The following is a 23,839-nucleotide window of genomic DNA, read 5'->3' on the forward strand; positions in this document are numbered from 1 at the left end:
GGGCGCTCAACATCCGCCACTTGCATCCGGCCCGGATGTAAGTGGTGGATGTTGAGCGCTAAAATTCGGCCGCTCCGCGGCCGAGCGACCGCAAGCGACCGCTCGACCGCGGAGCGGCCGAATTTTAGCGCTCAACATCCACCACTTGCATCCGGGGCGCGTTTTTTGCCCCTTCTCGAAGCCCCGCCCCCTTTCCGAAGCCCCGCCCCTCCCCTCCCCGAAGCCCCGCCCCCCCCCCGACTCCCAACATTTGCGCATGTACACCCCTACCCTCAACGCGCATGTGCGCTCCCACCATTTTCCCACCACTCACGCATCGAAGTCGATACCCTCCGGAGAGCACTACACAACATTCAGTTCGAGAAGTCATCTCATCGAGAGCAGTCCACTCCACTTCAAGGCAGTAGCTTCCGACGACTAACTTGACATTTGAGTAAGTAAATTAAGAATGTTATTTTTTTTATATCAACTAACTTTGTATTATTTCTTCTTTTTCAGAATGGCAACCAATACACAGGAGGTGAATAATGCTGTGGCGTCTATTCTGCCGGTGTCCGCTGACCAGGAGGAGGCAGCATCTTCGAGAGCGGTGACGGGTGACCAGGCAACCACTTCGCGTTCGCGAGTTAGGTGTAGATCTTCTAGCCCTGACTTATTCGAGGAGGAGGAGGAAGTCAGGGCTGTGAAGAAGGTTTGCCAACGACCTGCAGCAAGGGTTGGTCCTATTTCAAAGTACCGAGCTACTTGCAATAGGACTAATCCTTATGCAGGTAGTTTTTCGACCTCTCGTAAGAGGGCCTCCATACCAGCAGCAGCACCAGCAGCAGTGGAAATTCCGAGGAGTCCTTCTCCGGAGTTGGTGATATTGTCGCCGTTGGTGACGCGACTACCACCGCTGCCAGCGACACCGGCGGATCCTGAGGTGTTGGTGCCACAAGTGCGACAGCCTATCGGAGAGGTGAGTGAAAAGATGAATACTTTTCTACAGAGATGCAAAGAAATAGAACATGCTGCCCGATCTAGTGAGGCCGCGTTGACTAACATGAACCGCCTAAAGGGTGAAAAGGTTAAGCGACGTAGGGAAATAGAGAAAGAAATGGCCGAACTAGATCGTGACATTGCATCTCTGGAGGAAAGGTGTGAAGCGGCAACCTCTTCGATAGAGCTACACAAAAGGTTATGGACAGCTATGGACCCTTTTTTGTAGATTAAGTATAAATATAAGATTAGTTTTAGGTTAGTTAGGAATATTTAATTATGGTAGTTTTAAGTTTATATTTGTTAAGTTTATATTGAATAAAGGAAAAGGAAGTGAAATAAAGGGTGTACACTGTTTTTTGGTTTGGTACACATTGAACAATGCGATGGTTGGAGCATTTTTCTTCACTTCCTCTTATTATTATTATTATTTTTTTATTTCAATTCCAAGTTCTTCTAGACAAATACCTCACATCAATTTTTGTGTTCTCTAATCACTTGTAAATAATTCCATGTGAAGAAAATTTAAAAAATAAAAAAATAGACATGTTTCATAGTGAAATCGACAAGTATATTTCATTTGTATTTTATCCATTCAAGTATCTCTTTCATTGAATATGTCTTATGTCACTTTGCAATTTACCCCTACTCATTGAATATGTCTTATGTCTCACTGCAATTTACCCCTACTCAATGTCCCACTCCTCTCCCACTCCCTCTCGAAAGTATAAAAGTAGAAATCATCTGATGAAACATTCAGTTGATCAGCTAGCATCGAGATGGAACCCGATTCAACCTCCGAACCCTATAGCTGCCCGGATCAGGGGTACAACTTCAATTACTGGGATAACAGCCAGGTACAGGTAGTCTCTTCCACCACGGAACCCCACAGTCCGCCATATGAATACCAGGATCACGACATCAGGATGCAAGTTCAACATGTCACTGGCAGTGACGAAGGACACTTGGACGATTCGGAATATCCAGATCCTGACGGATGGTGGGACCCTGCTTATGATGACATTGTCCCAATGAGCAGCGACGACGACGATGATGACGACGACGACTCTGGCGATGATGCTGATGACGAGCTTGACGTTAGACGTCCTCCACCATCCCCTATCCTCATCGAGGATAGTCCTCCGCCATCCCCAATCCTGATCGATGATGATGTCCTCAATTCCGATGATGACATATAATCATCTACTCGTCCATCATTTCCTTTCCTTTCCTTCCACGGAGTACACACTTTTTGGTTGGTGTACACGAGGCACTGCGAGGCTGGGGCAGTGTCTTCCTCCCTTCCTCTCCCTTCCTCCCCCTCTTATTAGTTTTTTTTCCATAATAATCACTAAGAATTTCTCCTAATAATCGCTCAGAGTTTCATTCTTGATGTTTTCGAATCTCAAACACTGTTCTACATTTCACCCCCTCCATTTCATTTCTTCCAATATAAATATAGCAACAATCCCAGTTCTATATCATTCTTCCACAATGTCGAGTACAGGACCCATCCAAGTACATGAAATAGATTCAACGTCTGATCATTTGAGTACAACCTTCGCTCAATTTCTGCAGCGAATCTATGATCTTCCTGATGATTTCGCAGAACGAGTGGAACAAGGTATTCAGGACGACATAGATGCTGTTGACGATAATAATGCGGATGATGTGATTAGTATATCATCTGATTCAGATGATTATGACGACGACGACATCATGAGTATATCATCTGATTCAGATGACTACTATGAGGATGATATCATTAGTATATCATCTGATTCAGATGACGATACCATAATTATTGTTTCTGAAGATGAGGAGCGTTAGTCCATATCATTGCATGGATTAATAAAAAATAACAGCCCTTTTCAGGGCTACAATTAAAGACTGAAACAATAAAAAAATAGCTCTTTTCAGAGCTACCATTATACTTTCAAACAGAAACAGATTCATACCATTGTTAACATTATGTTAACATTATAATCTCAAACGAAATATATGTATGTGAAAGTATTCATCATTATATGCATATGAATGATTGACAAATGCCAACTTCAACTTTCATTTAAAGTAGTACTCATCATATGCATAGATATTCAATGACTATCAAATTCCAAATTTCGACTTTTCAGTCAAAGTAGTAATTTATTTGTCATATAATGTATATATATTCAAAGACTAACAAATAGTAATTTATTTGTCATATAATGTATAGATATTCAAAGACTAACAAATTTCCAACTTAGACTTTTATTAGTCAAAGTATTCATTTGTCACATAATCTATGAATACTAATACAACTAACTACTGTTTGTGTGAATAATGTAGCCCTGAAAAGGGCTGTTGTTTTTTTTGACCAGTTGGTCCACGGTTATTGTGCCACAGGTTGGACATTATTACATATAATACATGTAGATACTCGGGTGAAGTTTGTTAGTGGCCTCTCGCAAGCTTCACACCAATTCTGTCCCATTTCCATAATTGAGACAGTGTTGTGGGTGTTGACATGGGCATACCACCCTCCATTATTGTTTCTATGCGAATAAAACCGAAAGCAGCACCAACATAGTTTTTTGTTCTCTCCATCTATTGTGCTGATCAATACGTATGCATCCAATGCACAATACAAATCCAAGGGATCTTCCAGTGTCTCACTGACATTGAGTGTTCGCATACCGATCCTCATAGCACCATCACCTTCAGTTGTGTCAGCTTCTATCCCTTCATCATCTCCTTCTTCATCCATGACCCTCTCAAACTCCATCACGTCATCATCTTCGTCGCTTTGGTTGGCCTCGTTTTCAACTTCGTCTATCTCATCTTCATCGACTCCAACATCTTCTGCTTCAACTATTACTTCCTCTAGCGGAACATTGACATCCTCATCATCTGATTCGTCTATCCAATTGTTTTCATCAACAGCAGCTATTCTATTTAATGCAGCATTTATTTTTGCAGAATTCATCTTGTTGTTGTTTGCTCACAGTTGTAGAGAGTGAATGAATGAACTCTAGGTTTGCAAGTCAACTTATATAGGAGGTGATGCGACTCCCACTTGACTCGTTTAGAGTGGAATAGTAGGAGAAGTTATCCCACTATACTTCCACATGATGTTGATTTGTATAAATAGAGATCGTAGGTATAGGAGAGAGCATTCAGAGTTTCTGTAAGTCATCTCTTAATATTTCTAATCGAATTAGTAAAATGCCGTTTCCAAAAGAGTGGAATGAAAAACCAAAAGTGTGTGTCTACCCAATGATGATTGCAGGGGCTATTGTGTGCTACTTTTGTCAAATAAGTAGACCTAAGGATTCAATCAATCCATGTACTGGTATGTGTAGTGATTGCGTGTTGCGGATTCAACTATCGCCTCCTTCTCATCCACCGAAGCGAACAAAATCGGATTATCGTCAACAACAGTTACAGTGTCTGAAGTGTTCCGAACCTATAATATTTAACAATATAGGTATCTGTAGAAATATTTGTGGTACCTGTGCTGCCGTTCCAACTCCACTGCAACGTTGTTTGCGTTGTGATACATATTCCATGAATTGTTGGAATCATGTATGCAATGCATGTAGAAGTACTTGGGATCTGTGTGAGAAGGTTGGTCAACTCTACCCCAATAGGAGAATCCATTTTTTTCAATGTTGGTGTTTGACGCACGAGCAACAACTATTGAGGAATAGAGTCAAAGAAAGTTCCACATCCACAGAGACATATTAACATTTTTCATTTTTTATTATCGTTATTGTCCTCTATTATTAATAAATATATATATTTTGAATTTATTTGTATTATTTTCTAACATTTAAAAATACATGCATGCAACACAAAGTTTTCCTCTTAAATGACAAAGATTGTTACATGCGTGAATAGTTTAGTGAGAGAGCGCATGTGTCAGTTGATGAAAGAGCGCATGCGCTAGTTTATTTTCTTCTATAAATGGTGAGGTCTCAGTAACATCATCACCTTTCCTATCCACATTCTATTGCTATCACATATCATTCCTCAGACCTTAATAATCATGAGCTCTATGCCGCTATTGATTGCTGAAGATGGTTCACCACTTGTTGATATCGATCAGACTGATTTTGAAAATATTCCAGTATTACATTTATCGAGTCAAGATTCGATAAATGATTTTGATATTAACGACTTCGTTAACTTTGCAGATGTGCCAGAACCAAATGGGCAAATTATTATTGAAAATCCGATCGTTTCGCAATTATCATCACTCAAACACTCTTCATCTACCCTTCCTCTTGGTGTTGATAAGAAATCTAGAACAATCAAGAGGAAGGTTACTAAGGCATCTTCATCGATTGTCACTGACTTTAAAGAAAAGAAAGAATCCAAAAGTGTTGTGCGACAGAAAAAACCCGCAACGAAAAGTGACAGATCGAAGAGGAAGCCAAAAGGTACTCCTAAAGAAATGAAGAGTGATTTGAAAGCTGAACCGCTATCTTCTTTCAGCCCCCTCCATCGGTTTGGGGAAATGAAAAGGAAAGCAAAATGCCGTCTTGTAAAGGCACAGATGACTATTGCTGAACTTGAAAAGAGTGAGCGAGCTATTAATGCTAATAATGAAACTCTTGAAGCATTAGATGCCAAGATTGCATTAGCGAAGTTGAATTGGCTAGAATGTCTAAAGATGCTGATGAACTCCGTTCAAAAATTGGTAAAGATAAGCAATTCCATCAACGTTCGAGAATGCAAGCTCAGGCTGAGCTTGAGGAGTCGACTAAGCTTTATGAGACAGCATTATCAGTGAGAGATAATTGGCAAAAAGAGTTGGATACTGCATTTCAAAGTGACGGCGATTAGTTTTGGGAATGATAATGTGTTTTCAATATCGTGAGTTGAAAAATATAAGCGGGAATGGAGTATACAATTAATTTGGTTTGGTATACACAGAACATTGCGAATGGCTGGGGCAATGTTTACCGCTGCAATATTTTTCAGTTCACATACTTATAATTGAAATGAAAACAATAATGAACTTTAATATTACTTTATTCATAAAAGTCACTATTATATACATTTAAACCATATTTGATTCATCAATCCAAGAATTTTGTTCGCTAGGAAGGCCTAACCACTTTACATATACTTTATTTTTTCTTCTCTTCAACACCTTCTCAATCAGATATACGTCAGGATTCTCGGTTCGTAATAACTCTTCTTCGTAAAAACATCCTCTAATCGGCTGTTCATTCATATCTTCAAGATTATAAGTCGTTGGGATGGTTTTATTAATTTTAACAATCTTGAATAGCTCCGTGGTAAAATTCGCAGTGTAAGACTTTTCAAAAATATGTTTGTATTTACTTATACGTACAATATCATTTAATTGGAATTTGGGTTTACTTTGTCTTCCTCCAATTCCATTGATACCCTTGAATTTTAATTTTGTTGTTGAATCAACATTGATGGGTGCCATACCTATTGTACGATGAACTTTATTATTATATCTACTAGTTATAATTGGAAGAATATCAAGCCATTTGTGGTGACCTCTCATCGAAAATTCCTTGTAGAGCCATGCCTTTATTGTACGAATCACTCTTTCTGCTATAGCTGCCTTCTTTGTGCTAAATGTTGAATAATGATTGATATTATATTCTCGCATGAGAGATGAGAAGCTTTTATTGAAAAATTCTTTCCCTTGATCGCTTTGTATGTGTTTGGGGGAGTATTTGGCTTCTTTCAGTACATGTTTCATTGCATTAGTTACTGTACTACCTGTTTTATCTTTAACTGCTACAGTCCACAGATATTTGGAGTAACAATCTATCACTACAAGTATATATCGGTATCCTTCATTACTTTTTGCATAAGGTTGCAGTTCAGCTAAATCTATTTGCCATAGATCTGCAAAACCTTTGATGGTGGTTATTCTTCTACGAAAATTACGTCTTGCAGGTTTATGTAATTCATTAACAACTTGTCGTTTGACATCACTTATTTCATTAGTCATTCTATTTCAATATGATTAAAGAGAAAAAGTGATAATGTTACTGCATTGAATGATGATGTGACAGTGATCATTACATGTGAATATGTTAATATATTATACCTTCTTCACGTAATTCTTCAATTATTGAAATTATTTCATTATCATGTCCGGTATGTCCGGCTGACTTTGAAGCTACCAATAGTCGTAGGCGAGCAACTAACTCTTTCGGTGAATTCCAGTACACATAATTCACAGGTTTAGAATTATATATTTTCTCCATTTTCACTCGTTTGAGTGCTCCACCAATTTTACTTCTACTTCTTATTGGATATTGTCGTGAGTCTAATAGAGGTTTGATAACTTCACGAAATTTTTTAGAATTTGTATTTTTAAAACCATTCTTCAGATGATATTGTTTATATGGAGCATTCGTTATTTTCAATATTTTGGAATATACTTGACGAGTTTCTTCATTATCAACATCTTGTGGATTCTTCAAAAAAATCATATCATACAATTCTGGACTACCTGCGCATTCATATTTTTTCACTTTATTAGCATCCCAAAATGAAATGTTTCCATCTTTGAAATTTACCACTAGACTTCCCATTTTCAGCTTTTGTGTAATTGGATCCATACGTACGCCAAATGTTCCATCATATGCTGGATTTCTAGATTTTATATTATTCAAATGTTTCATCAAAACATCTTCACCACTTTCATTCATAACAGGTGAGATGTCAGGATCCGAGGAATCGATGTGGGACGATGATGGTGTTTCGAATAGAGTTGTTCTCATATCGTCTTGAAGTGTGCTCGTGTCACTATTCACAGATGATACACTACCAAAAGATTGTTTTCTTCCTATTGGAGTACTCATGGGATAATTTGAAGTAGATTGAACAGTTCCATGATTTGGTGATAACACTGGTGATTTAGAAGTAGCGTTTGATGATAAAACATTCAATGGTTTCATTATGGGCTCATACAATCTTTCAAGTGTCGTACGATTTTCAATATTATCATTCTTGATAGAGTTGAATTTCTGCCTGACAGCTTCTGTTGTCTCTACTAGTTGACGTTTCAAATTTATTTCATTGTTTTTATTTTCAGGATCTTTTTTTGTATTCATAATGCCCTTTTTTTGAATTAAAGCTTAATTCGTTGGTGAAGTGACCACTACAATATTCAGTGATCGAATAAGTTCCAAAAACAAGATCATGGGTATATAAAACTATCGAATCCTTTGCGATATCTACCTTCATCTATTTTTCTATCCTTATCAATGACTAGAAATCCATATTGGTCCTCCCAGCATTTAACACACATCAATTGGAATTGTTTGAATGTTACATCGGGTGAAACATGATCTGAATAAATGTGATGTAAATTCGTCTCATCTTGTTTGAACATTATAATGAAATTGGTATTGTCACGCACTAACTGTTTGGGTACCCGTGAATATGTCTGTGCTAGATAAAAACAATCAACATCCTTATGACGTCCCATACAGAAATATGATCTAATAATATCTTGCTTTTCACATATCACATCATCGAAAATGAAAACAGAATTAGGCTTAGCGTCGGAGGGTTCCACTATTTCTGCATTATTGCTGAATGTATAAAAACCTAATCCTTTTATAGGTTCCAAAACACTTCGCAAGTACTGATATTTAGGTTGATTGAGTGATTTCGAATAGAGATACACATTTCTAAATCTCAGTCCTTGTGGATGTGTTAATAGTGATATCATTGCATTCGTCTTTCCACAATTTGAAGGTCCTATAATGAGTCCTCGAACTGATGATGGAAGTAGTGGACCATGTCTGAATACCCTTTGTCCATTCAATCCACAACCAAATTTCTCATCTAGATTATCTACAGCAAACTTTTCTTTCTGTTTTACAATGCGCATCGTGCCGTGGTTGGAGACTATATAAATGTTATTAGCTTATTCATTTCAATGTGTACCATCAAACGATACGGACGTATTGAAAGTGATCGTAAAATTAAAAGAGGTTGTGGTTTTGTTAATGATTTAATAAACAAACTTCCTTTCGAATTACATCTACCCGGAGGTTATCAATACTGTGGACCGGGTACAAAATTGAAACAACGTTTAGCTCGTAACGACCCTGGAATCAATAAATTAGATATTGAATGCAAAAAACACGATATTCAATATTCTAAGCATCCATCCGATCTTGCAGCAAGACATTTAGCCGACAAAGAACTTGAATACAGCGCTTGGGATAGGGTTAAATCGAAGGACGCGAGTATTGGGGAAAGAGCAGCTGCATTACTTGTCACCAACATTATGAAAGCGAAAAGACATATGGGCATGGGTTGTAGTACCAATAAGAAAAAATGTAAGAGGAAACAAACGAAGAAAAATAAAATTAAAAAAGTTGCATTTGGTGCTGGGATAGTCCATAAAGTGCGAAATGTATTGAAGAAAGCTGGTGGGAATCAATTTGTGACGAATAATAGCAAAAAAGCTATCACTGTGGCATTGCAGGCGGCACGTAAATACCTTAAAGCTGCCGGTGGAAAGAAGAAAATCCGCACACCACGCATAATTCCTGTTCCCAAGATCGGTGGACTTTTACCATTGATACCAATTTTTGCTGGACTATCCGCACTAGGAAGTTTGGCGGGAGCCGCTGCTGGTATTACCAAGGCCGTGAATTCGGCAAAAGCCAGCAGAGCGGCTTTAATGGAAGCCAATCGTCACAATAAAACCATGGAGGCTGTAGCATTAGGCAAACGCGGAAGTGGAATATATCTCAAACCATACCGTAAAGGTTTAGGACTATATTTAAAACCATACAAAGCCACAAACAAAACAAAAAACTAATTGAACCCCTACCTCAGAGGCCTCTTACTGATCTCGATCTCAGTTATTATGCACAAAAAATGAAAATTCCACATTTTCGTGGTGTTTTTATGCGTGATAGATTACCATCTTCAGGTCCAAAACAAAACGAGACAGCTATTGTTAATTTAGATGGAATAAGTGGACCAGGAACACATTGGGTGGCATATAAAAAATGTGGGAAAGAAGTCACATATTTCGATAGTTTTGGAGATCTACCCCCACCATTGGAATTGACTCGATTCTTTCGAAAATGTTCGAATGTAAAAATCAAATATAACTATGATCGACAACAGAAATTTAATACAGTTCTCTGTGGTCACTTGTGCTTGCAGTTTCTCTCTAAATAATTTTCCAAATAAAAATGGATTCAACACCAAAACTGGATCGGGAGGCTATCAAGGGAATGGGGTTTTCACTTAGAATGTTTTCAAAATATGGTACCTTGAAAAAAATGGATAAAGTGATGCTTGCAAATATGCCTAAGGAAGTGATACTTGCATGTGTTGCACATGAGATTGCATATGTTTGGGAAAAGTTGCCTAAGCATCTGCAAGATGACATCGATATAATGAAACATAGATATTGTTATGAGCACCACCACCACGATCAAAATTCAGAATCGGATGTTAATGACGGTCCTATACCTCGGAAATCTATGTGTTGTATTTGTAATATAGAGGATGTGAATATTGGTATCAATAAAAATGATACTTATTACAATACAACACCTTCCAAAAAGTGTAAATTGTCTCAAATGTGCTGTTGCTGTGTACAATAATAAATTGAAATGTGTTTCAAAATATTCATCAGTCATGTCACGAAAGTTCGAGCTACAAGCTGTCGGGACAAGTGTCTTGAGTGCGGATTTTTTTCCACCAATTGAATTGGATAGGAACAGTCGTTATGGATTAGGACTTTTGGGATTCTATGGGTGCAATACAATCAATAATATAACTGAAGCTAATAACTTAGTTAGTTTTAGAATCAGTAATGACAACTCATCGATACCCCAAAAGTTGACAATTGAAATTCCATGTGGTGCTTATGAAATAGAAGAGATCAATGCCGTCATACAGAAACATATCATGTTCAGATTGTTTCATGATAAAAAACCAAATGATGTCGTTGCAGATGATATTTTCTATCTACACGCCAATAATAATACATTCAAATGTGAAATGCGATCCAAATATGAAATTGATCTGACACATCCAAATTCAATAGCAGAAATGATGGGGTTCGCTCATGAAATATTTCCACCAAATCAGATACATGAATCATCATTACCAATAAACATTACAACTGTGAGACTTATCCGCTTAGATTGCAATATAATATCTGGTTCATATATAAATGGTGAAGAATCCCACATTCTTTTCTCATTCGATATTGATGTTGAACCTGGCTACAATCTCACTAAAGAACCACACAGTATTATATATATGCCTGTCAGTCCAGAAGGTCGTCAATTGATTCACAACATTACAGTGCGTATTTTGGATGAAAAAAATAACCTTATCGATTTTGGAAGTGAAGAAGAGATTTTCATTATTTTGGAATTGAAGAAAATCGAATAACTGTTGTTATGGGTTTCATTTATAATAGACAAAATCGCATTGAACAATCCCAAACGAGTTGCACTATCAAAAAGAAAGGTGTGCATAAAAAGAAGCTCATTCCACAAGTGTATGCTAAACAGTTAGCACATAACGCTCTGTCTGTGAGTGATCTTAAATTTTTGAAATCGATTGGATTGAAAGTGAGAAAATAACAATGGTGCTCGAAACAAACAATGAAAAGTTGAATATATTCAATGAACCAGTGCTCGATCATTCTCTCATAAGTTTACATGAGCACACATATAAGCCCTATGGATCACCGCTATTCAGGAATTCGGATGAAATCAGAATTGCAATCAATAATCAAGATGTTATACTAGATATTGCCGAGAGCTTCATTTACATAGAAGGTAAATTCACCCCCAAAGATGTAGCGAAAACATGCTATCTCTCGAATAATGCAATTGCATTTCTCTTTGACGAAATTCGTTATGAAATGGGTGGTGAACAAGTGGCTGTTGTTAGAAAACCTGGGATAACATCTACAATGAAAACCATGATATCATTTGGACAATCTCATGCTAACACATTATTGACATCTGGTTGGGGACTTTCACAATTGAAGCAAGATATCTTGGATACAAACAGTCATGTTTTTAGTGGAAAACTACCACTGAAATATTTGATGGGTTTTGCTGAAGATTACAACAAAAGTATCTTGAATGCCAAACAGGAATTGATTTTGATTATCGCTCGATCATTCAAAAACTCATATATAGGTGAGGTTGATGCTGATTTGGAAATAAATAAAATCGAATGGAAAATAAGGCATATTGTACCAGATGATAAACACAAGCTCAAACTTTTGAGTAGAATAAACAAAAGCGGTCTGAATGCCAAAATCAAGTTGGCGTATCGTATGTGGGACCTCTATGAACTACCATCATTACGTGGGACTTCTTCAGACATATGGGCCATCAAAACAACTAACGCATTGGAAACTCCTCGTTTTGTCATCATCGCATTCCAAAGTACTACCACATCTGAAGATAGAACACAAGATATTACAAAATTCACAACTGCTGATATCAATAGTATTCGAGTATACTTGAATTCTGAAGTTTATCCATATGAGCGTTGGAATTTGAATTTCGATAAAAAACTTGATGCTCCTGCTTATTATGCTTTTGAGAGTTTCCAGCGAAGTTATTATGATAAAGATATGAGTGAACCTCTGATGGACATTGGACAATTTAGAGAGAATCCACTATTCGTCATCGATTGTTCCCATCAACCGAATGCAACAAAATCATCAACTATTGATATAAAGATTGAGTTTGAGACGAGGAAGACCAAGTTTCCAGACAACACTAAAGTATATGCATTGATTTTGCATGATACAGTTTTAACATACAATGCATTGGATGGTTCAGTTCATAGCAGATATTGACACTTTTTTTTTCACTCTATCATGTACTGTTTTATGATCTTTTTTTTTTTTTTTATTTGTAACTGACTTATATCATGTATTGTATTTTATATCATATTTATTGTTTTGTAATCATTTTCTATTGTATTTCATCAGATTTAAATAAATAAAACATGAAAATAATACAAAGTTTTTTATTTGACATTATTTATGATTTACAGGAACATACAGACTATCTAAAATAACTTCTTCCTCATAATCATCATTTTCGCGACCATCTTCAATTTCCTCTCGATTTTCATCATTCAATTCAAAGTGATGAATAATCCATTCTGGCAAGTATGGTTGGAGGCTATACAGGAATCTTCTTAGGTTCAGTTCAATCATAACCTCACAAAGTTGCCACAATTCCAATTCATTATCCAAAAATTTGTTGCAAACTTCTGCACCACTCCAATAGTTCTCAGCATCACGAAGGCATAATTCGATTTGTTTTCCATCATAGCATACACTCATATCATAAACGCTTGCATGTTCGGCTCCATCACCCAACACCTTCAATTTAGACGACAAATGTTGAACCGATGATTTGAGATCTACAATATCGACCCAATCTTGACTTGCGTACTGCATCCACATCTTTAAATGGTGGAACTGAAATCGAATAAAAAAAACAATAAGCAACCTCCAATTTTTCAGTGATATAATACTCACATTCCCATTTTACTTGTAGTTACAAAGTGAGTGTATTCAACTAAGTTAGTAATGTTTATATTTCCATATAATTATCATCTAATATATGAATATTAATAAAACAATAAGAAATTCATTATAATTACTATTATTATTCAATCATATTGAATTTGACTAGAGTTATCGTTTTCACACCAAAAAAACTTTGTAAGCTATGACCTAAAGAAATTCACTATAAATTATTACTATTATTCAATCATATTGAATTTGACTAGAGATCGCGTTTTCATGCCAGCAAAACTTTGTTGGCTCTGTCCTAAATACATCATCGTATATTTACCACCTGATGAGTTGATACAAGATATATCGTCATCACTGAATTGCAACGAAATACGTTTTGGTAGCCATGTTTTAAATAATTTATCATTGCTCACATCTTGCAAAGTTAATAAAATTGATTTACCAAATCGTGTAGAATAAGTTGACATATTTTTAATTATGTACACTTCATCAATTGGCAATGATGATAAGGCCTTTTGCTCTAGTATTTCAACCTCCTGTACAATCAAATTATTAATTTTATTCAAGTCTACTTTTGAAACGGACATGATGAAAATATATATGAAAATATAAACAATTTCCAACAGACAAATACACTCACCGTCTTCCTTCTATTACGAACTGAATAACACTCTACCAATTGCTAACTGCTGCAGATATATTCGTCTACTGATTTCATAGTGTGCCAGGCATTTCTTTTATATTAAACAGTGTGAGTCACCCCCACCATGAAACCGTGAAAGATTCACATTGCTAGTTGCTATCCACTAGAGATGCCTGACGTCACAGCCAAGCCCATCTCCCAACTTGATGCGATAACAGTTGCCGGTACGAGCAAGCAATGGTCGTTGCGGTCTCGGAGAGGGTAGACGCTAGGCAAACGGTCCTCGGCTGCCGTTGTGTCACCATCGATAGCGGGGCTAGAGCGAACCTTCATCGCTTCGGGAGAGGTGAGAGCAGACCGATGAATACGCATTACTCTGCCACACGTCGTGGAGTGAACATGTCGCTCTCTAGCCGTTGAACGGTTATTGCTGTGACGTCACTCCACTACTAAGTTGGTACCCTAACACCGATGGAGCATTTATTACTTGGAGGATCTTCGAAGTATGCAGACGTATGTTTGTACATAGACAAACAAGCACATGATGAAACCCTGTACCGTGCATTCTCCTACACACACACATAAACACACAAAATCTCATATGAAAAAAAAATCTGAACGATCCATGCACCAGACACTTCAAGGTCACAACGCCTTGACTTCACTGCACAACAAAAAAACTTCACCAAACAACAACCAATAAAAAAAGCAATTAATACGTCATAGTGGTGGGGGGAGGCCGAGAATCAGCTGTAAACAACTACTAATTCTTAATAAGCATAAATGGCATCCCTATAAGTTCTACTGTGTCCAACATTTGAAAGAGACTGATTTACCTCGTAGAGTGGAATTCTTTGAATGGTTACTTGTCAAGACTCAAGAGGATGAACATTTCCTTGACAATATCATATGGACAGATAAGTTCACAAAAAATGAAGTTTTCAATAGACACAACAGTCATTATTGGGCGCCAGAAAATCCCCATGTTGTCCGCCAAAGGGGTTTTCAAGAAAGATGGCAATTCAATGTATTTTGTGCCATAAAGAATGAGGTAATTTTTTATATCGAGTTTTATGATGATAATTTGAATGCATCAAAATATGAAGATTTACTGAGGAATGGGGAATTCAAAAGATTTTAAATAATAGACCAGGAAGAGAACGTGTATGGTACCAAATGGATGCTGCTTCACCCCATAATTCTCATTCAGTCAGAGAAGCTTTAACCGAAATCTTCGAAGACAGATGGATTGGTAATAATGAACACCAGATGGCAATCCATTAGATTATTTCGTGTGGGGTTTCATTAAAAATATGGTTTACTCCAATATCAACAATGGAAGATATGAAATCGAGAGTTACAACTGCTTTCAATAGTTTGACTCCAGACTTAATCAGAAGCACTACACATGACAATCTTTTGAAGAGATTACATGTTTGTTTAAGTAGAAGTGGATATGTGTTTGAACATATTCTGAAATACACTGACGATTATATTAACTCATTAATTTATGGGTTTATTATTTTCAGTTCGTGTTTCAGCGTTAATAAAACTATTGTTTGAAGAGAAGTTTCATTCGATGGTTGAGGAGTATTTTAATAATTATCTTTTCATTGTATTATCTGTGACTAATTGAGAAACATCAAACGAAATCTGTTTTACAAAAATGAGTGATGAACAAGGAAACCATGTCAATTTCCGTTTGAAACAGTTTATCTCGAAAACGGTTCAAAATAGAAATAGTATTATCTGAACAAAGTTAATCTAAAATTGGATGTAGAGCTCAAAAATGTTGAAATATACAGGGTGTTCCTTTTGAAAAAATTGAGTTCCACTCATTTTTTCATGAGATCAAAGTATCTGCATTTTTTGAAGACCCTGTATGAGGCAAATGAAGATATGACTCGGAGTGAAGATCCTCATAGTATCACTCCACTCCATTTCAAATTTGATCGTTTTAGGGCAAGAGAGTTCAAGATTATCAGCATTTATAAAAGTTCATGTTTGGTAAAAAAATATCGAAATTAATTTATATCTTCTAAACGGTAATAGATAGGTATAGGGAAATAGTATATGAATTTGTTGACAAAGGGATAATGAATCATAATATGATATTATATATGGGGTGTTCCTTTTGAAAAATCAAAAAAGCCGCTACTTTATAGTAGAAGCGACAACGCCGCTTCGTCTAGGCGTGTAGGTCATATTGTCTTATGCATACTGTGGAATTTTCAGGTTGATCCGTTGAATAGTTTGCAAGAAACGGCTAATTAACGCTCATCATGAAAAGCCCTGTATATTACATAGTTATTGTGATTCTTATATAATCAGAAATGATAATTGAATAACGAAATTAGTTAGCTCCATAACTATACTATTAAAGGGGAGCTGGGAAGTTGGGGAGGTGGAAGGTACGTTGCACTATATCGTTTACTTGAACTATACATGGAACACTTATAAGCGATAATTGAATAGAACTGGCCGATACTTGATGAAAATCCATATTTGAAAACTAATAAATAGAGTTTATTCTATGATTTTCACTATAAGGGTTTTACAAAAACCGCGACACGTGTTTCGCTATACAATAGCTTCTTCAAGCATAGTTGTCGCGGTTTTTATAAAACCCTTATAGTGAAAATCATAGGATAAACTCTATTTATTAGTTTTTTTTCTTCTTAAAAGCGATTATGAGAAGTTGAAAAAAACTTAAAACTATGTTCACGATTCGAAAATACAAATTTGAAATGTCACCATAAATTATCCTTGAATGATATCCGACGTTTTCAATTTTAGACTCACCTCGTCTCGTATTTAAACTTGGCACCAAGTACAGGATAATGGTCTATAGCGAAAATAGAGCGTAGGTGAGAATTTTTTCACTACATCGGGTTCAACACTCAAAATAAACGAATTCTGCTGACGTCCGGAATTAAATTGTTTTTGCCAAGTCTGATAACAGAATTCCCGAATTCAAATGGACTGAAATATTCCATAACTTATCGATCACATTTATTCCACGAGTTTTATTATCACGGATTTATTTCTGTAATATCAATCAATCTTTGTCAAGTTATTTTTACGAAGGGATTATGTGTAAACTGCGCCCATTTTAGTTGGTTACTGACTTTACTGATCAGTGTTTATGAAAAAGTATATACTAATGAGGTGAAAGAAGGCAGTACATTAAATATTTATTGAGATATGAAGCAACAAAAACACGTACACGACTTCAAAACGGACAAAACTTTTAAAACAATCCATAGTAATAAGTGGTCTTCATTTCATGTGATGGTGTTTAGTAGAATGCCATTTTTCCACTCATCCATGTTGCCATCTCAAGCTCTCATCCAAAGTAACTCCAAACAGTTGGACTGACCGAGATTCGCGTATGTTTATGTTGGACGAGAAAAATTTGTTGTGAACCATTTTTTTACTTCATTAACCAAATCAGACGAGAATTCGTTTTTATGCTACTGGATGAGATAAGTGGTATCCGCCAAACATAACCTAAAGATGAGGAATGAAAGATATCATTTAGATAAGTTATTAATAGAAATTGCCCCAACACGCAGCCTGGGGCACACCGTGGTGAAAGTATTACATTATCGAATCACACTGATTGCAATATATGGCAAGATAAAATTTAATGATATTGATTACCAAACCTCTGACTCCATTGACGTTTTTCCAAAGGTAGATTGTGGGAAACACAGTTTGAAAGTTTTATTGGAGTCGCACAGAGTCAAGAGAGTATGATTATCCCTTTTGAAACTATCCAAAAACTTCAAAATAAGTTTTAAGAGTGGAGCTATTCTTTCTGAAAGCAACTAGGGTTTGATCCAAACTCTTGAAAACATCATAAGTCTCGGATTCACTACGGTTTCCATCAGTTTTTTGAAAATATACCAGGAAAAATCCTTCGTAGAAAAATAAATTCATCAAAGTTGTGAGAGTTTGCAATGCACTGATGAAAATTAATAACACCATTCATGATAATAATTACAAATCCTTCAATAACTGAATTTCACTAAATCGGACTTCCATTGTTATATAAAATGATTTGAAATCCTTGAAACAACTAAAAAAGTAGAATTAAAAATGAATAGCTGAAAACAATTATATTAAGCAAAATAAACCTGAAATGAAATAATAGTGAAATAAAATACACTACCCTGTGAGTGCGGAAAATCCTATATTGGTGACACTAAGAGGCCATTGAATGTTCGCATTGCCGAGCTCAAGAAACACACACAGCGAGGGGAAATCAGGAATAGCAGACCATGTTTGGACCCATCAACACAACATCGAGTGGTCCCAAGCTGAGATCTTGCACAGAGAGGAACATTGGTTTAGGAGAAAATTCAAGGAAGCCGCATACATGTTGTCCAACAACGTATTAAGCCAAGCCAGCGTAGAAATACGCAACATATGGAAACCCATCATCAAGCGAAAAATGGCCAACTCCCGCTAAACGGTCATCTCCCACGGAACCAGTGAAGCGGAAAATGGAAAGCGGGGATAAAGTACTCGAACGACCTATAAAGTCATCTCTCGGAGGAATCAGTCCAGTCATCACCCGAAGACGATTGTAGATACTATAATCGAAACGTCGTGAACTAACGTGACTTGGAATATCTCCACATTTCTTTATTTTTATTTATTCAATTGTTCTATTTTTACTTGTATTTTATTTCACTATTATTTCATTTCAGGTTTATTTTGCTTAATATAATTGTTATTTTCAGCTATTCATTTTTTTTTGTTGTTTCAGGGATTTCAAATCATTTTATATAGTAGACAATAGAAGTCCGATTTAGTGAAATTCATCATGAAACATTATCAATCACCTTCAAACAAACCTTTAATAACTGCATATCTTCACAATATATTGTGGATATTTGTAATTATTATCAGAAATGAAGGCTTATTCATAAAGAGGCTTATGTAGGTTTTTGCAATTAAACATATGTGCTGTAATATTAGAGCACCTACCATTTTCGAAAATTGACATTGAACAAAAATAGGACCGTTGTCATATATGCAAACGAAATTTCATCAAACATTTTTGAAAAAAAAATTATTCGCTTATTCAGTGTGTAATAGGTAAAGAGGTCCAACATAGGAAAACGGGAAACCGATTGAATCAAAAACGATTATGGTGATCCATCAGTGAAATTGCTTGCCCCAAAATATCAAACTAATAGGTACCTAGTGATTCTTTTTTCCGGTCTACATAAAAACTAAAAATTTGTGATGCTTTCTCGTAGATGAAAAATCTGTAAACGTCATCTTATGCAGCTTGAAAAGTAACAATAAGAAAGTGGTTTTTGTTTTCGATATCTTCTTGTACAATATTTGAGAAAACTTAGAACGAATCTTGAGAATTTTGGTTAGTTTTGAATATCTTTGAAACTAATCGGAGTTTCCTAAACTCTAAAACTTCATTTGAAAAAGCTCTAAAGCTCTAATTTTCGATTTTTCCCTGAGGAATCTCCTTACCGTCTATTTACAATTCATATATATTTTTTGGTTATTTACAATATATATATATATATATATATATATATATATATATATATATATATATATATATATATATATATATATATATATATATATATATATATATATATATAATATATATATATATATATATATATATATATATATATATATATATATATATATATAATATATATATATATATATATATATATATATATATATATATATATGTATATATATATATATATATAAATCGGTCGGTCGGTTCCACGCGGGTGCTTTATTTACTCGTTCAAATCGACCACCGTGTTGGTCGATGGTTCAGGCTCCAGGCTGAACAATCGATTTTCACTTGCTATCGTCCAACCCGTGTTAGGAATCACACGTTAAAAGGTAAGACCTTGTTAGTCCTTAGCTCGCACAAGTTTCGACTTCTGAGGGTTGTTGTTCGTAGGGGTGCGACAGCTGGTTAACAAAAACAGAAACAGATAAATGCGAATGTCACCCATTTAACACTCATTCATCTCTGTTTCTCCGTACTGGTGGGTCCTAGGAAGCTAAAATTTGGTATATACGTGCTTCTTATGTCAGAGATGCGCACTGAGGAAGGAATTTTGAATATTCCAACTATGGCGCCCCCGTGGGGCGCCATAGTTGGCGCCATAGTTGGGTAAAAGGGGCGCGTTTACATATGAAAGTTACTTTTTCATTAGGGTAGCATTATATGCATCTTCCCTGAATAACCACCAGTATGCTTGTCAAACCGGCAAATAATCGACAGATTTAGCTTTAAACAACCTCGTTGAGAAAATCTCCTAATCCCTTGACAACAAGGAGATTGCGGTTGCTGTATTTCTTGATATTGAAGGAGCATTTGACAATGCACTACCTAAATCTATAGGATTGTCTCTGGCTAGGAAGGGTATAGAACCGACCATAACTGACTGGATCTATGATATGCTAGTAAACAGAACTGCAACTACGACTCTTCTAGCCCCTGGTGACCCTCTTGAGGGTCACCAGGGGCTACCCTCAAGGTGGGGTACTATCTCCCCTTCTGTGGTCTCTCCTGATGGATAGTCTGCTTGATGCCTTCGACAAAAAAAAAGTTGATCTGTAAGCTTATGCAGATGACCTTGTTATTCTGGCAAGATCCCCGTCAGGAAGGGTAGCTTGAAATATCCTCTAAAGCGCGTTGGACGTTGTTCCCAGTTGGTGCTTGAGGGAGCAGATGTCTGTCAACCCCAGCAAAGCTTTGTTGATCCCCTTCACCAAGAGGAGAGAATTGGACGAACTAACGCCACTTTTCCTCAATGGTAAGGTCATTCCATTTGGAACGGATGTGAAATATCTTGGCATTATCCTTGATAAAAGATTCACCTGGAACGCTCACTTGGAAAAAGTTTTACACAAAGCCAGACTGTATCTATGGACATGTCGAAGGATTTGTGGTAAAACTTGGGGTTAGACCAATGATCACTTATGGTGCAATTGCCTGGTGGCCGAAAGCTTTACAGAAAACGGCCCAAGCGAAGTTCTCTGGCTTACAGAGACAGGCTTGTCTGGCTATCAGTGGTGCCATCAGTACCACACCGTAAGCGGCCATGTAGATCCTTCTAGATCTACCTCCTCTCTACATTTTTCTGGAGAGAGACGTTAGATGGACTGTATACAGACTTGTGCACATTGCCAATTGCACAAATCAATTTAATGCAGAGTGCAACAGACTGTTGGTTGACATTGGAAGTCACAGCATTCTGGAAATGATCTCTGGCTTTATGCCTCCAACTGTCAACTACGAACTGCCTTTTAAAGTACTATTCCCGAGTAGAGAGGACTGGATCCTCCAGGAGAAGGAAATGTTAAGAGCAGATAGTTGTTGGTTCAAAGATGGATCAAAAACACCTTCCGGTTCTGGTGCAGGTGTTTTTAGTCGCAGACCCAGGACAGAGATATCTACTTGCCTAGTAACTTATGCGTCTTTATTTCAAGCGGAAACTTTCGCTATTGAATTGTGTGCGGAGAGATTGGATAAATCCAACACACTAGTCAATAAAAATATTCTCGGACATTCAAGCGGCGTTGGTAGCTCTTGGTTCCTACCGAGCAACATCTAAATTGGTAGCAAATTGCCAAAAACGACTCTCCTCGATAGGAAGACTTAACAGATTGTCTCTGGTCTGGATTCCTAGCCATACTGGCCTGGAAGGCAACGAAGCTGCTGACTCCCTTGCAAAGGAGGGTACTGCAAGCAGCTTCACCGGACCACAACCTGTCATTGGCATCCGCTTTAGGCTTTGCCATACAAACTTTGAACACCTGGATGGCGAGAAGAATTATGGAGTTCGGCAGAGCCGTACTCTTACAAACTAATCGGCTTCGTTAAGAAGCTGGGTTTATTTAGCCGAGTGTGAAGTGAGTGTGAAGTCACAATAAACCCTTGCGGGTTGCGGTGGAGGGTCGAATAGACCCACTCGCTTCAGACCTAACCTAACCTACCTTTTCATCACCGTTTCTCCGTACCACTATATTTTTGGAGGATGACATTTTTAATGTAGGTTCGTTTTATGTTAAAGATGTGGAATGAAAAATGATTTTTAAATATTCCTACTGGGGGGCCAGCCGCGAGGAAAAATGTCACTTTCATAAAATAGAGTTACTTTTTCCTCACTGTTTATCTACGCCGTTAAATTTCCGGTGGGTGAATTTACATATAGTATCAGCATTGCACCCGTGCGGAACCGGGGCGGGTCGCTAGTGAGAGTATACAAAGGTTATTATGTTGCTATCTGATATGTATATTTTTCCAATAGAAATGATTACTTCAAAGGAAGACATTTTCATTTCTACCATGTGTATTTCATTCAGGCCCGATAATTGTTTCGGCAATTAATTAATCAATAAGGATGCCAAATGAAGTACAATTCGAGCATCCTCGCTGTTCAGTGTTCAAGATATGACGTCACAACTCAGAATTCCTGACAAAATGAAATTTGCTTGCGTTGGCACTAGCAATACGAGTATATAAATAGAATCAGCTTATTTTGGAGGCATAACAGTTACACAATGAAAATTTGAATAAATCCCAACTCTTAATAATGGAGATGTGCAGGTGAATTATAATGGGACGTTTCAGGGAATTAATGATAATCTTAGACAAGTGTCTCAATTTCAATATGACCTTTCATGGAATGAATATGATGAAAGTAAAATATAAACAATGATTTCCTAAAGTTCGTTTCACACATACCGGTCGATGGAAAAATTTACAGAAAGTTACACCTTTTTGTTTAGCCGGTTGTACACAACTATTAGTAATTATCAAAATAGCTTAAAAAAAATTTGTAACAAGAATCATGACTAAGAACGTGTGATTTTCTCTCTCAATTTGCAATATTCGATAGAAACTAGTCGGGATCATCCATTTATAAAAAATGGAGAAGGGTACACAAGCATAAGCAGTGAGTGAGGAATGTCGATATCTGTCAAATTTACCGGCATGTATATCGTTAGTATTTGACCAGGGCAAATCATAAGCACTTACCGTTAGTCATAACAGAAAACTTTATCCAATGTTTACATAAAATGAGGAAGGACTACGTGTTCTTTCTTCAGGAAACGGATGTCAACTGAACTTTATCGATCCCCTGTTAACTGATGGCGCTAGAGAAATGTACACAATGTCTATGCGCACGCAGTAGAACCACAGAATAACACTGGCGCACTTAGGAAAGTATATCCCGGCAACTTATGTCATAACGAAAGTGAGCTAGAAGTTGGTGTTGTGCAAGGAATTGATACGCGTGTCTTTGATGAAGTATCCTTATAATGCCACGCCATCCATCTGTACCGTTTTCACTCGGGCACAAGTCTGGGGTAGTGGGCTACTATTGTTGCACTTTGCACTCTCTGGGAGAGTGTGGCAATCGGTCAGGGCCGGTAGTGCCCCGATTTCAATTCAATTTTTTGAAACCCCAAAAAGGTATTCTAGCATCAACGAACATTTTACTTACTATATCGAAGTAGGTAATAAGTAAATAAAACAGAGACACTTATTCTCCCACTGAACAGAACTGTAGTACTTTCCTCCACCTACCGAGTTAGCATCTTCAGGGACTAGGGTAAATTCCTCGCTTCCAATTATATTTGAATAGCAGCGATTCCTA

General features: G+C 36.9%; 2 protein-coding genes across 4 annotated transcripts in view; one reads left to right on the forward strand and one right to left on the reverse strand.

The window, feature by feature from the left end:
• Window positions 1-23,429, reverse strand: part of LOC111515710 (protein FAM13C) — a 71,084-nt gene extending 47,655 nt beyond the window's left edge. Inside the window, exon 1 of one of the 3 annotated variants that reach the window (XM_074171109.1) lies at window positions 23,218-23,429. In XM_074171109.1, the coding sequence (XP_074027210.1) occupies window positions 23,218-23,227 (10 nt within the window). In that variant the 5' untranslated portion in view covers window positions 23,228-23,429. Of the gene's footprint in view, window positions 1-16,967; window positions 17,110-23,217 lie in introns of those variants that run through there. The other 2 variants (XM_074171110.1, XM_074171111.1) reach the window with 2 other exon arrangements.
• On the forward strand, window positions 217-1,395 carry LOC141480729 (uncharacterized). Its single transcript, XM_074171107.1, has 2 exons — window positions 217-433; window positions 499-1,395. The coding sequence occupies exon 2, from the start codon at window positions 500-502 to the stop codon at window positions 1,205-1,207; it is 708 nt and encodes a 235-aa protein (XP_074027208.1). The 5' UTR covers window positions 217-433; window position 499; the 3' UTR covers window positions 1,208-1,395.
• Window positions 23,430-23,839: the final 410 nt, after the last annotated feature.

The sequence above is a fragment of the Leptinotarsa decemlineata genome, unplaced genomic scaffold (assembly GCF_025532065.1).
Source record: "Leptinotarsa decemlineata unplaced genomic scaffold, Ldec_3_MD MMD2_tig00000008_RagTag_RagTag, whole genome shotgun sequence".
Taxonomy (NCBI): Eukaryota; Metazoa; Arthropoda; class Insecta; order Coleoptera; family Chrysomelidae; genus Leptinotarsa; species Leptinotarsa decemlineata.

Coding starts and splice junctions, on each gene's coding strand:
- LOC141480729 (XM_074171107.1), top strand. CDS start 500: ATGGCAACCAATACACAGGAGGTGAATAATGCTGTGGCGTCTATTCTG.